Source organism: Clupea harengus, chromosome 7 (assembly GCF_900700415.2).
Source record: "Clupea harengus chromosome 7, Ch_v2.0.2, whole genome shotgun sequence".
Taxonomy (NCBI): Eukaryota; Metazoa; Chordata; class Actinopteri; order Clupeiformes; family Clupeidae; genus Clupea; species Clupea harengus.
This window is the reverse complement of record NC_045158.1, coordinates 10,397,229-10,410,651: the sequence shown is the minus strand read 5'-3', so window position 1 is coordinate 10,410,651 and position 13,423 is coordinate 10,397,229. Positions and strand designations below refer to the sequence as shown.

The following is a 13,423-nucleotide window of genomic DNA, read 5'->3' as shown; positions in this document are numbered from 1 at the left end:
CAAACACTTCCAAGGACAAAATGGGCTGGGTTTTTTTCACAATGGTGGCAGTAATCACCAGGCGGTGGCACAGTTTAAATCCAACCATTCATCTGCGGCGATAAGTTTCACAAGTAACCTCACGAAACAACGGCAAGGCCTCCCGTTAGGTCCTTACTCCCCTTCTCTTGTGTCCGACTTTGAAGTCGTGCTGATTGACAGGCAGGGTTTCCCCTGGCCCGTTCGCCAGAATAAGATCAGGTCGTCGTTAGTCGTATACACGGCATATCTGCCCTAAGCCTTTTGTATGAAGCTCTCTTTACACAGGATTCCGTCAGACGGACAGCAGGCCGTAGACCATAAATCATTTCCCCGAAGGCTATTTTGAAGTTTCCCCAGGATAACTGTAAAGTTTCCAACATTTTTATATGCATTTTACAACAAAAATCCATCAATCCAAATAAAATATTGCATTACCTTGATTAAAGTCTGCACTGTTGCATCAAGCATACTGCTGCTTTTATATGCAAATCAATGTGTTTGTGTGAGTGTTTGATGCAGAAACACAATGAAGGTCTTTTCTGTAGTTATCATGTGGCCCCTACAAAAAGTCCAGTTGCGGGAATGTCAGCTGTCAGAATGCCGTCGCAGGAATTCCAGCTGAATGACTGTGCCCACAAGAGTCCCTTACAGTACCACTCAATCATAATCACCTTTAACCTGTTAAACAAAAGAGTGTATTTATTAACAGTGGTCTTACACTGGGGGAGGGTGGGAGAAGGGGATGAGTAAACTGCAGTGTGCTACTTTGAGTGACATGTTCAGTAGCAAATGTAACTGAACACTTCCACACCACTTCCACAGTGTGTTTAAGAGCCATATGCTGGCAGGCATTTTCAATTGTATTCCAGAAGGAGGGGGGGGGGGGGGAATGGCAAACAAAGGTGACGCCAGACATGAGAGCTGCTTGATGATATAGACTGACATAATACAGATAAAAAAATGACAGTGGTTACCCTGACCAACATCACTGACCCATCAGTTAAGGTCAGGTCTACAATTTTAATCCTATACATTTTTATTCAAATTCAGCGAACTGCTCACTATTCTTTAGCTGTCTGTTCTGTGTGTGCGCTCCAAAAAACTCTGGTGTTCATACACAGTCCTGTCTCTGTAAATTAGAAACAAACATAGTGGCTCGGATCGAGCGATAAACAATTCCAACCAATAAGCATGTTGCGTCGAGAGCATGGAAGGGAGCGGTGTCATTTGATTGGCTATTAAGCTCAAATATCAACAAACCTTCACCAGAATCACAGACTCTGCCTTTAAAGGTACAGTGTGTAGTGTTTAGTGGTATCTAATGGTGAGGTTGCTGAATTGCAACCAGCTGAATACCCTTCCCTTCACAAGCGTGAGTCTGTGGAAGAGGACCCGCTCCCTATGTAGATACGAAGGGCTCATTCTAAGCTAATGAAAACACATTTCATAGTTACAGGTAATACAGGTACAGTATACACTAATGAATTCATAATTATGAATACTATGTTCCATTTCTACAAATAGATGCCACTAAAAACTACACACTGTACCTTAAAGTGTCAGCGCTCTGTGATAAATTCGTCTTTCATTTCACCCATGTAAAATCAAATTTGACCTGTTTTTATGACTTGGGGTAGGCGTTTTATTTGTTATCTTTCTTGTTCTCATGATGAAATGTGATGGCATGGGTTGAAAGTGGAGGAGGAGACTCGGTCGCGGGAGCATCTCGTGTCCTGAACCTGCTGTTCTCACTCAGGGAGCGGGGTTTTACAGCGACGTTCCCAGCCTGCCAAAAAGCGGGGTGAGCCAAACTCTGCATCAATAAAGCCCAGTAACTAAATACACACAACCTAATCCTGCCTGGACAACCGCTGGCATGCTCCGGCACTGTGGTACAGATTCCCCTGCAGACAGTCGCCTGCGATGGGTTCATGTCACTGGCCCCTCACAGTGGGAGCCCAGGAACTGTGAGGTTTTATGTGAGAGAGGGAGTGGAGGGGGGATGAGGACAGCATTATCAGGACCCCTCTAGTATGTTCTTTACACAAGTCTAGTGTGGCTTACCCAAATCAGTACCAATAACAGAGGTGCTTTGTTATGACTATAAACAATAAAATGCATTTTCACAGTAATTTGATGTATTTGATTTGATTGAATTTCACTTTATGTATGTTGGAATAAAAGATAGATTAAGTTGAACATTTTTAATGGCATCATTTCTGGTATGCATCGTAGCTGTAGTTGTGGCGTTTACATTGAGTAAGATCACCGTTGTGTAATGACAAAACAACAAAAATCAAAACAAATATAACAAAGTTGAATTCTCCTGTAGTCTGATATGTACTTTAATCAAAACACGTGATGTAAAGTGCCCTTTAAATGTACTCTGATCAGTCGCATCATGTTTGACACATTATTTTCACTGTAAACACACGAATGAGTAACATTTGATTGCAGCACATACTCATATGCCTTTGTGTATCTGACTATGAGGTCATGTGAGACTCCACTGTCCCCATCCCAGTAATAGGGCTTTCCTTGATTGAGCATGAGGTGATTGACAGGGGAGAGAATGTTGTGCTGGCGTGGATGAGGGGAGGAGAGGAGGGAGGAGAGGAGGAGGAGTAATTCCAGTTAAAGCTGAAGTAGAGCCGTACAGAATTTATTCACACCATGTTAAAATGTCCTCGGTCCCCTCATCTTCTTTCTCTCATAGGTATAAATAAAGACATATTTACTTGAAGGTTACACTGGCCTGCACTCAGTTTTCATAGTAGACAAATAAACTGAAGCCTGTACACAACTGATAACAAACAATTTATGGAAATATATTATTCATTTCTGTGCCCTTACTTCCAATTGGTCAAAATATCAGCATGCCATTTAAATCAGTGTGAGAAACTGTAGCTAACATGACTCAGAGAGGCAGTGGCTACTTCCTTGATCCTTTCAGCAGATTCAAGTTCTGGTTTCTGGCTTTTTAAAAACGCTGACAGCACTTATTTAAGCCCCCCCCCCCCCTCGCCCCCCTTTAACCACGCCCAGGATGATCCACAATTGGCCCGGACGCGTGAAACAGTCTATCAACCTTACAACTTCGAGCCAACTCTCTCATGCCTGCCACCGAGTTGTTCGTCCAGTCAAGCGCAACAGTATCCCACAGTGAGAAACGTCTTCTGCGATGGATTTCGTATTTAGCAGTCGTAATGGGCACTTTGGCATGTGAGAAGATGAAGACGGCATAACAATTTGTTTCTCACGTAGATCGATCAATATCGGTGCGCAGGGACTGAACCATCAAGTCAACATGTTTTGATAACCTCGGTAAGACCAACAGACACGGTTGCGCAATCGAGTTGCCCAGCATATAAGAAGGATCATACAGCGAAAGACATTTCTAAAAAGAACTGTGGAATTAGTATCCTTGTAGGCAACCGCAGTGCGTCGAGAAATGGTCGTCTTTACATCTTTTTCAAAACAAAATCTATGGTTGATGCATGTGAACACAAAGCGTGTTTCCATAATTTTTTTTAAACTTTCAAAACAGGTTATTTGGAGACAGGTTGGAGTGACTTGTGGAGACCGTGTTAACACGGCTTGACAGAAGTTTGAAAATGACTTACCGTCCACTCTCGGACTTCCCTATGAATGCAATTCTGGGGCAACAGTATCCTTTCGTCCCAGTTGTTGGGTCTTTTCCGTGCGTACCGGGGAAACTCACACAGGACCGGATCGTGGGCAACCCTGCGAACAGCATCCAGTCTCCCTTCCGGGAAGAAAATGCTAAAGCTGCGCATCTTATTAAACTAAGAACACGTGAAGCAGAGACTGAGGTTGAGGATGACCCAGTGGTTCACATAGAAACCAAAGATTTGTGGGAGCAATTCCATAAATGTGGGACTGAAATGGTGATCACAAAATCCGGGAGGTATGATTTGACTAATCGCCTAAATAATAATAATAATCATTTGATTAATTTCAATTTTGTATCTTACAATACGTCTGTGGTGGATATAGACAACCTTGTTATCTTGTTATAGACATACTCGTTCGTTTTTACCACATGTAGTTTATATTGTCAATTATGATGGAATGGATGATAATAATCCACTTATCCTGTGTGGGAATAGTCTAAAGTTAACATGTTGATGTTTTTTCTATCTTCTCACAGACGAATGTTCCCACCATTTAGAGTAAGATGTTCTGGTTTTGACAAGAGAGCGAGTTATATTTTGTTGATGGACATTGTGGCATCAGATGACTGCAGATACAAATTCCACAACTCTCGCTGGATGGTGGCTGGGAAAGCGGATCCAGAGATGCCCAAGCGAATGTGCATTCACCCAGATAGTCCAGCCACTGGAGAACACTGGATGTCCAAAACAGTCAGTTTTCAAAAACTGAAGCTGACCAATAATATGTCTGACAAGCATGGATTTGTAAGTAGGCTATAATTACATTTTCTTGCTGGCAAAATCTGACTTGACTTGCCAACGCCTGGACTGTCATAAAAACGTGTATAAAATAAAGAAGAAAATATTAAACTATTTAAACGAAATTGAACTAATCCTAACTAAACTACATAGTAGAAGCATTCATTTACTTTAAAGTGTCTTTCAATTGTTGCCCACCATTCTGTACACCACGAATAGATGACATAAACTATCCCATATTTTGGGAGAAAACAAATGCATATTATCGGGAAGTAGATTTAACAATGACTATTTACCTTATTCTTTATGCATTCAACAGACGATTCTAAACTCCATGCACAAATATCAGCCCAGATTCCATGTTGTGCGGGCAAATGACATCCTCAAACTTCCATACAGTACCTTCAGAACATATGTCTTTCCGGAGACGCAATTTATTGCTGTGACTGCATACCAAAACGACAAGGTATCCATTCTGTATCAGCATTTGTGTTTCATTACATTATTCATGATAATACAGGTGGAATTGTGAAATTGAAGTTTGTTCTAATTCCTTTCCAATAAAGTGGCATTACGTGTGTTTAGATAAGGACAAAATGCATGGGCTACGTCTGTAAAATAATACATTGGCATCATTCAGCACCAAATTCAGTGTTCTCATCTCAAGCTTAATAGGAATCCTCAATATTTATTTTAATTTTCTTTGTCAGATAACACAACTGAAGATTGATAACAATCCATTTGCAAAAGGATTTCGTGATACTGGAAATGGAAGAAGAGAGAAAAGGTATATCGTCGTCGAATAGTTTCTGTTTTCTTTTTCTATGGCTGTAGGCCTTTGGGACCCCCCCCCCCCCCCCCCCCAAAAAAAATAATATCGATATGGCACCTCCTTTATCGAAAATTCCGTCGTCTTTTCCAGGATTGAAGGTGTATGTTTGCTGTTTCTAGCGGTTATTTCGTTTGCATTTCAGGAAACAATTAATTTTGAAGACAGTACGCTCCAGTGGCCTAAATTCCAACGACGTCCCAACTGCAGTAGATCGAACTTCACCAACCTCTCCCCAAATAAGGCCTGTCGTCACATCCACATTAAAAGGTTAAAAATTAATGTTTTTTCTTAACGGAAGTCATACATTTACCTCTGCGTATACATTATGAGATTTTCGACAAACTCACTTCCAATGACTTGGCAGCACATTCTTTTAGCCAGATGATTGCTATTGTAATTCGATAACAAGCATTAATTAAAGTTACTATTTTTGTATATATGTTTAATATGCTTTATTTCATCACTTCTGTTTGAAAGAAACCAGTGACAGTGAAGCCGATAGTGACGAGGATGAAAATAATCCTACTATCAAGGATGGTCCAGACCCATTTGAAGTATCCACAACTACAGACATCCCACAATTAAGCAATGAGCATACTAAGGCCAAACTCAACTTCGGTGGCACCCAAAGACTCCGGTTTGAGAGAAACTCTGAGAAACACGCCGAGAATCTTGAGAGTGAACCTAAAGCGGAAAATGATTGGCCTACTAACGAGGGGAGAGAATTCCAGAAAAATCAGCTACAACAACCCCACATTATTTACACCCCAGGGATGATAGAACAGCACTTTCTGAGTTCTCTAAATTCTACTAACAATGTTTTAATTCACCCAACGCCATTTTACTATGGACGGAACATCTCCAGTTTGATGTCTGAAGGAATGAGCACCTTGGACACCGGCAGACTGTCATCATCACAGGGGAGAAATGGAACGTCAGGATTAGCCACTCACGTTCAACAACCATCTTTGTCGTCTCCACAGGTAAGGAAAATCCGTTCAATCCACTTTCCGATATTCTTTGTTTGCACTCAGGTATATTTACGCAGTTGAATAAGTGGTGCGTTTTTACGCACGGCTTTCCTACGATTCTTCTCATGTCCTCTCGGTCACACAATGTCCACGTTACATGCCTTCTCATTGCACAAAAGAAAAATGATATTAGTATAATAGGCCTAGATTTCATTTCGTTTAATACTATGACATACAAACGCTTAAATAATTCCTACCTGTTTCCTCCAGGGTCTCAGACTCCCCCCATGTGGAAGCTTTCTACCCTACCCCTGTGTGGCTACTGCTGCTGTCGCCTCATCCTGGGTTCACCGACTTCACTTTATGAATGCCTGGGGCCATCGCTCGCGGAGCAAGCCCTATTCTCTCCCAATAAAGGTCCCCGGCAGCGCTATCCCCACAGCGATTTACAGAAAATATGACCTTAATTTGGAAGACTACATGATGAAAAAAATATTATTCCCTACATCAATGGAAGAAGCGTCTAGTGTTCAAATGACACCTGGAACGCATTCTCCAGACCCCGTTTCACAGTGAAGCCTCGGTGGAGTGAGTGGAACTGAAAAGCTACTTGACTTTTGTCTCAGCCTCAAGTTCTTCAATGTTATTGCAATAGCTTATATAATGTTTTACAATAATGTGTTGTGTGTAATCTGGTAATCTGAACCACTATCGCCAAAATGTAAAAGCGGATCTTATTTTCTTAACCTGGTTTGTTGAAGTAATGAGAGCGAGTCACATCAAAACTTCAGGAATGAAAAGGAATGGCTCAAAGTGAAGGAAATGCAAAATAGGCTACCTCGTATCAATATATCCTCGAAATAGTCCACTCATAAAATACACTTAAATCCACTCACAATTTTTGGTCAAAAAGGGACGAATTTCTTTTTCATTCATTCAGGATTCTCTTGCAGGCTCTTTTACATTTCACAGAATCTTCACACTGTCTGGTATCCGAAACCACTGTGTTTTTTCTAGTCATATAAAGGCTTCCTAGTTATGAAAAAAAATCTAAACTTGTTTGGAGAACTGGAAATTAATATTTCAGTATACAGTATAATGAATTGACTTTGGCAACCTGCAGCCCTGCAATTATAATCAATATTTCATGAAAATAAGTACTCTGTATTTTTTCTTATCGGAGTTTATTACGCTAAATTAATGAAATGAGAATATAGGGAATATGTTTGTCGAATGTGCAGCACTTGCTGAACAAGGATAATGTCTAAATCTGTGCTTATATGTGTGTCTAGAAAATATGTCAGAACGTGTACATTTTTGTATTTGCACTAATTTATCTTAGAAATGCATCTTGTAAAAATACGAGTTAATAATGAGTGCAAAGTAAGAATTTGGATTCCTCAATAAATGACGATTACACTGATTCAGTTCACTTGGATTTTGCAAATAATATGTTGGCTAACTGAGTGCATAGTTTACTGAAATGAGAGCATGTTTTTGTTTTGTCCATGCCACGGTGTATCACGATCTGTCTATCTATCTATCTATCTATTTCAGCCCTGTAAACCTCAAGAAATACTTGCTATTTGCATTTCATGAAAATATTCCCCACAAATCTCAAGCAACTGAACTCGGATAACACTTTGTGTTGTAATAAGCAAAGATTTGCGTTCAAAAGCAAATAATAAAACCGAATGAAGTCTCCCTTGAACAACTGAATGAACAACTACATAATTATGCTTATAGGCTATTGTAAATGCAGCCATACGCTAAACACAAAGAATAGGGTAGCATACCCTCCCTGAGACTGAAAACAGTCAGTCAGGGAGATGTGCCCTGATAGATTTTAGCGGCAAATATTAAATACATGCATTTGAGGTCAACAGTAAATACACGATTAATATTTAGAAAGATGGGACCGCCGATACAAATTTGACTCTAACTTCTAGAGTCGGGATGACAGTCAGTGTGAACAGAAGTTGTTTCTGCGCAGCCAAAAGCCACTGCAGTTATACGACGCGAACGAACTCGCCTTAAACACGACGTCACCTCCGTACAGTGGCGTCAAGAGGAAGCGATCTTCTTGCTGGGCTACTGGCATCAGTACACATGAATGATATAATGTAGTTGTCATCAAGATTAAGGTGATAGTTTATACTGCTGTAAACGTGTTGAACTAAGATCAGTTTCTACAGTCAAAGCACCAGCTTTCAGGTAGTACTGGCTTGTAAGCCAGGCAGCAAAACCGATTACTATTGTTGTAAAGCGAACGTTAGCACAGGTAGCTAGCAAGCTAGCTAGCTTGCTTTATAGCCGTGTGAATTCCTTTCCCCCCCCATGCATCAATAATCTTAACAGAATGTTTCGGATATCTGTCAGCTACATTTTACTCGGCGGACAATTTTTATTGCTGATAACTGTCTTGTTGTTGCAATGCCTGGAGGGAATTTACTCTCAGAATTCATCCGACACTCCTGGAAATGGAGTTAACGTTACGTTATCAGCAACAACAGCCACATTTGTGGACCAAGCTGACAACGTTACCAATGCTACAGCAGTGGAACCTGTGAGTGATTCGGAACCGTATGAATACAACGGAGAATCACCAGTTGTCCTCTGTCGTTATTTGTAAGTTTTGCAGTTTGGACCGGACATGACCGACGGCTTTAACGTGTTGTGATGCTTTTATGTAGCTAGCTAGCAGCTAAGATATATCGTTTAGAATTTGCCATAGTATGTATAGTTTCTTGCCAACTTAAAGTGTGATTTTCTTTCAGACCTGACGAGTTTGTATTTTGTCAAGAACCCGTGGACCACGCAGGTAACGTCACTGCATTTCAGGAACTGGGGCACGGGTGCGTTAAGGTTAGTCACATTGTCTCATTCAATTTTCTCGTTGTTATCATGAACATTGGTATAACATACAGTCGAATGCTGTTATTAATATGTTTATTGAAACATCAAAGGAAATTGAACAAACTCGTGTTTCTTCTTTTAACTCTTCCTATTAAAGTTCGGTGGGCAGGTGTACAAGGATGTCAATCATACTGCCGTGTGGTGCACCGCCTTGGATGACATTGAATGTGCTGGACCAAAAGAGTTTTTGAGAGGAAACGAGCCATGTATCAAGTAAGGCCAGCAGCAGATAAATCATAAACTGTGACATTTTCATGTTTGAATCCATCTGCTACGTACCATACCAAAGTCGTACAGGCACTACTAAACTATGCCTATTGCTAACTAATCAGAACTTTGCTTTTTATTGTGCCTGTAGTTGTATGTATGTGTATTCTATCAAAATGTGCTTTCTTGATATATAACAGGCTGCTGTAGGGACATTCGTGATTTAGGCAGTTCTACACACGTGGGTGGTGGTAGGGTGATGGTCAGGTTGTCCAGTGAAAGAGTTATTGAAAAAAGTCGACTGGAAAATAAATTAAGACTACATTTTCTAGACAAGTAGGTCTTTGGGAAAAAGAAAAAAAAAAGACAGGGTGGTACAAATATGGCATTTCACCTCCATTGACAGTGCCCAGAAACAGCCTCAGGTGGACGTAGCAGCTCGTTACAATGACCCGATACACTACTAAACCCAGCGAAATTGGCCAGGCAGCACATGAATATCAATTCAGCCCAAAACACTAGCATTATGAAACAATCTATACCCCAGTTCATGAATGTAAAAACAAGCATAGTAAGCATGCTCATCACTGTTTGAAGCACACAACAAATCAAAGTGTAATCCTCTGGTCCAACTATGCAGCTGATTTACTGAAAAAGTTGAAGGAAGGTGATGGGATATTCCATAGCCCATTGTGTCAGTGAATGTATTTTCATGACGGGTATGTTTAGGAAACAGTTACTTTGTGTAAACGGTATTGATTAATTGCTTAAAAGTAAATTTTCTTGACTTCGCAACTGTCCACACTTTAATCTGTTACCTTTTCATATCCTCCCTTTTGTTCTGATATGCGCACCTGCCCCAAACTTGGTGCCCCATATTCGAAACATTAAGCCCCCACTCCAGGAAAAACTCAGGAGGATTCTAAGCCATTACATACTTAACCCATAACCAAAATAACCCATATTTACTATTTATTGCACAATAACCATACTATCAAGGGGATATCTTGCCAGCTATATAATTAATGAAAATGCTGAACTGGAATAGCTTAGTAGTGAAAATGAAGGTGAATTATTGGAGGTGATACCACAAGGTGGCAGTGTTTACCTATCTAGGAGGAAAAGGGTTGCCCTTGTACTTACATATGGGCTCAAACCAGCAGTACAGTTACAGATTATGAAAGCAATTGGTGAATGTGTGATTCTAATGTACCTTAGATGCTATATCTTAATTGTTTAACCTGTACTATGTGTTATTTTTCCTTTGTTAAAGGAAATTATACTGATTTGTGCAAATGAATGGAGGATAAGAAAAGGCATCAAATGTCCTATTGATTTAGCCTCTCAGATTGTATTGAGTCCTTTTTTCTCTCATATGTGAACAGGTACACAGGACACTACTTCATCACCACACTGCTCTACTCCTTCTTCCTGGGCTGTTTCGGGGTCGACCGCTTCTGTCTCGGTCACACGGGCACAGCGGTTGGCAAGCTGCTCACCTTGGGCGGCCTTGGCATCTGGTGGTTCGTCGACCTGATTCTGCTGATCACAGGAGGTCTGATGCCAAGCGATAGCAGCAACTGGTGCACCTTCTACTGACATTGGGAATTTGGTCAGGCAGAGCAGAAGAGAGCAGAGCAGAGCAGAGCTGAGGCCCTGTAAAAAGCAGACGCTGCTTGGGTTGCACCAAGGAGAGTTCTATATGTTTTTTGTGCACATCTGCATGCATTAAAGCTGCTTTAGGATGTTTTGTTTGGTTGCTTCTTCTAGTGACTACTCACTCTCCGCACCATGGGTCTTGAAAGACTGAGAAGACAAGTCTTGTCTGGACAGACTTATGTTGGCCTCTTACGCACATACTGTATATTTGCGGTCTTATATAATGAATATTGTATGTCTGCCAAGCCCTCTCCTGACATGGCATCTTGTGTTTTTCTTTTTTTCTTTTGTTTTATTATTTTTTCCTGGGTTTGCTGCCAATTTGGCTGTCAATCCCCCCTTCATTGCTTTTAAACCTGTGACACATTTTCAATCAGCCTTCGGTTTTGGGTATTGTCACCCTTCAATGGTGTTGGATCTGAATAGATAGATTCTCCTCAGGTATTTGTTTAAAAATTCTCTTGCCAAATAGGATGAAAATATTTGCATGAAATGCTGGAAGGCCTCCAGTGTAAACACTGCCTCCCTCAGCGGAACTGTTGTGTTTTCCATGAAGGACGAATGGAGGGTTCAGAAAATACAGCTGGAAAACGACCAGCATTCGGCAACTAAAAACCAGTGCTGTTTGACTGGGCTTTGTCTTCTAGGCTTAGCTGAGAATTTTTTTTTGCTCGTACTATTGGTAAGCAATGTGGTTTCCATGGACTTCAGGAGGATTCTTCAAGTTATTCACTGATGCTTTCTATGAGCAGGATTTCAGGATTCCTTGTAGAATTCTCATAGTCACAGTCTACATTCAGAAGTCATCAAGAGTCATGGCGGGAGTCCTTACAGTTAAACCTTGAATGTAGGGTGTTTTTTTTAATAATAAGTGTTTTTTTTTTTTTTTTTACTCTATTTATTATTACTGATTTTGTTTGAATTGTGCAGTAAGTGCAGACTATGCTTTTGGTTGTATTTTGTTGACAGTAGAAATCTCTCAGCCTCATGTATTTTCTGTTGTAATATTTAACATTGAAATATTAAAGTGACATTGTCTTTCACTGAAATGTGTCAATATTATTGACAAGGATGACCTTGAATGTGAGTTCTGTTTAGTATTTTAGGATAAATGCCATTCCTTCTTGCCATGGAATGGAATATTTCTCCTCAGAGGATGCACAGAGAATGAATGTTCCCCACATTTCTGGAAACTTATTTTTTCTCTGTTGCCTGTACACTGGCAAATAACTTAGCAGCTCCTGAGTAGGCCTACGTATTTTGAATGAATTTTGACTGCCTAGAAATTGAAACTGATCTACTACAGTGTAGTATTTATCCGATTACTCGAATAATCAATGGAATACTCGATAGAATACTCGATTTCAAAAAGATTTGATAGTTGCAGCCCTATACTACACTGAAAAAGCTTGCAGTGTGCTAAAATGGTCTTCATCTAGTGTTTTAGCTCCCACTAAGCCAGGTGACGTAAGACTAAAAAAACACAGTGTTGACATTATCTTTGTTCACTTACTTCTGACATTTCTCTAAACCAGTTTGTACAGTAAAGTCAGTAAACTGGATAAAGCCAGAATTACACTCAAACAGACCCCTTTTGGCAAACATGGCTGACATTACAATGGTGGCACCCAGTATAATGAAAGCAATAGAAATGAAGCTGCTTCTTTTACACAGATGAAGAACAGGATTTCCTCTTGAAGGCCTTGGTACATGCACTATGATCAAGGTCTGTGCTGGATAGAACAACTATGGCTGATTTTCATGTTCATAAAGTAAGTAAAAATACCAAAGATCCAAATGAACCCCTTATGTGCCACAGATTGGGCCTCAGACAGTCTTTTGTTTGCGTTTAAGGACATTGAGAGAGTGAAACTACAGTGTGCCATGTCTACCAAATGGAGGTATTCTTGTGTTTTTCAGCTTCCCTTCACTCTTGAGGTAAGGACATTTTCAATATTTGCCGAAATGATTCTAGATCTGTGGTATGCTAAATGTGTTGCAGTTTTCCCTGACATTTATGCAATTCCTTTCATAACTACAGTGTGTGTGGGTATGTGCACTGTCAGATGAGTCATGAATAATTCATGGATTGATGTCTCATTGGGGGGTTGATGGACAGACATTTTTTTGCAGTGTGATGTTTTGGGAGGCCTCACAGACAGTTGTTTCTCTCAGAGATACGTCTTGACTGTTTAATGATGTTTCATAAAGTGTAGCTTTCAGATATCTCTAAAATGTCCCAAATCCTATCATTAGAGGTATTGGGCATCTCAGTTTGATTTGACGCAAATAAATAGCCATACCCGGTACAGATGGCCAGCCCACTAGGGAACAGGTAACTGGATTTAGTCTCAATTCTTTGATCACAGTGACAGTTCTTTGAT

At 40.4% G+C, this 13,423-nt stretch overlaps 2 protein-coding genes across 2 annotated transcripts; both read left to right on the top strand.

Annotated features, from left to right (window-relative positions):
• The first annotated feature begins 3,113 nt into the window (after nucleotides 1-3,113).
• tbx3b (T-box transcription factor 3b) lies at nucleotides 3,114-7,680 on the top strand. The gene is made up of 6 exons (XM_042708241.1): nucleotides 3,114-3,949; nucleotides 4,193-4,460; nucleotides 4,774-4,920; nucleotides 5,165-5,241; nucleotides 5,429-5,553; nucleotides 5,764-7,680. The coding sequence occupies exons 1-6, from the start codon at nucleotides 3,636-3,638 to the stop codon at nucleotides 6,336-6,338; spliced, it is 1,506 nt and encodes a 501-aa protein (XP_042564175.1). The 5' UTR covers nucleotides 3,114-3,635; the 3' UTR covers nucleotides 6,339-7,680.
• A 603-nt stretch (nucleotides 7,681-8,283) lies between these two features.
• Nucleotides 8,284-12,088, top strand: tm2d2 (TM2 domain containing 2). The gene is made up of 4 exons (XM_012815974.3): nucleotides 8,284-8,885; nucleotides 9,035-9,122; nucleotides 9,271-9,386; nucleotides 10,766-12,088. The coding sequence occupies exons 1-4, from the start codon at nucleotides 8,617-8,619 to the stop codon at nucleotides 10,977-10,979; spliced, it is 687 nt and encodes a 228-aa protein (XP_012671428.1). The 5' UTR covers nucleotides 8,284-8,616; the 3' UTR covers nucleotides 10,980-12,088.
• Nucleotides 12,089-13,423: the final 1,335 nt, after the last annotated feature.

What these genes read in the sequence shown, in the direction of transcription:
- tm2d2 (XM_012815974.3), top strand. Translation starts at nt 8,617, where the DNA reads ATGTTTCGGATATCTGTCAGCTACATTTTACTCGGCGGACAATTTTTA. An exon ending in GTTGTCCTCTGTCGTTATTT is followed by an intron (nt 8,886 to 9,034) that starts GTAAGTTTTGCA and finishes ATTTTCTTTCAG; the next exon opens with ACCTGACGAGTTTGTATTTT. An exon ending in TGGGGCACGGGTGCGTTAAG is followed by an intron (nt 9,123 to 9,270) that starts GTTAGTCACATT and finishes TTCCTATTAAAG; the next exon opens with TTCGGTGGGCAGGTGTACAA.
- tbx3b (XM_042708241.1), top strand. Translation starts at nt 3,636, where the DNA reads ATGACTTACCGTCCACTCTCGGACTTCCCTATGAATGCAATTCTGGGG. An exon ending in CTGCATACCAAAACGACAAG is followed by an intron (nt 4,921 to 5,164) that starts GTATCCATTCTG and finishes TTTCTTTGTCAG; the next exon opens with ATAACACAACTGAAGATTGA. An exon ending in AATGGAAGAAGAGAGAAAAG is followed by an intron (nt 5,242 to 5,428) that starts GTATATCGTCGT and finishes TTTGCATTTCAG; the next exon opens with GAAACAATTAATTTTGAAGA.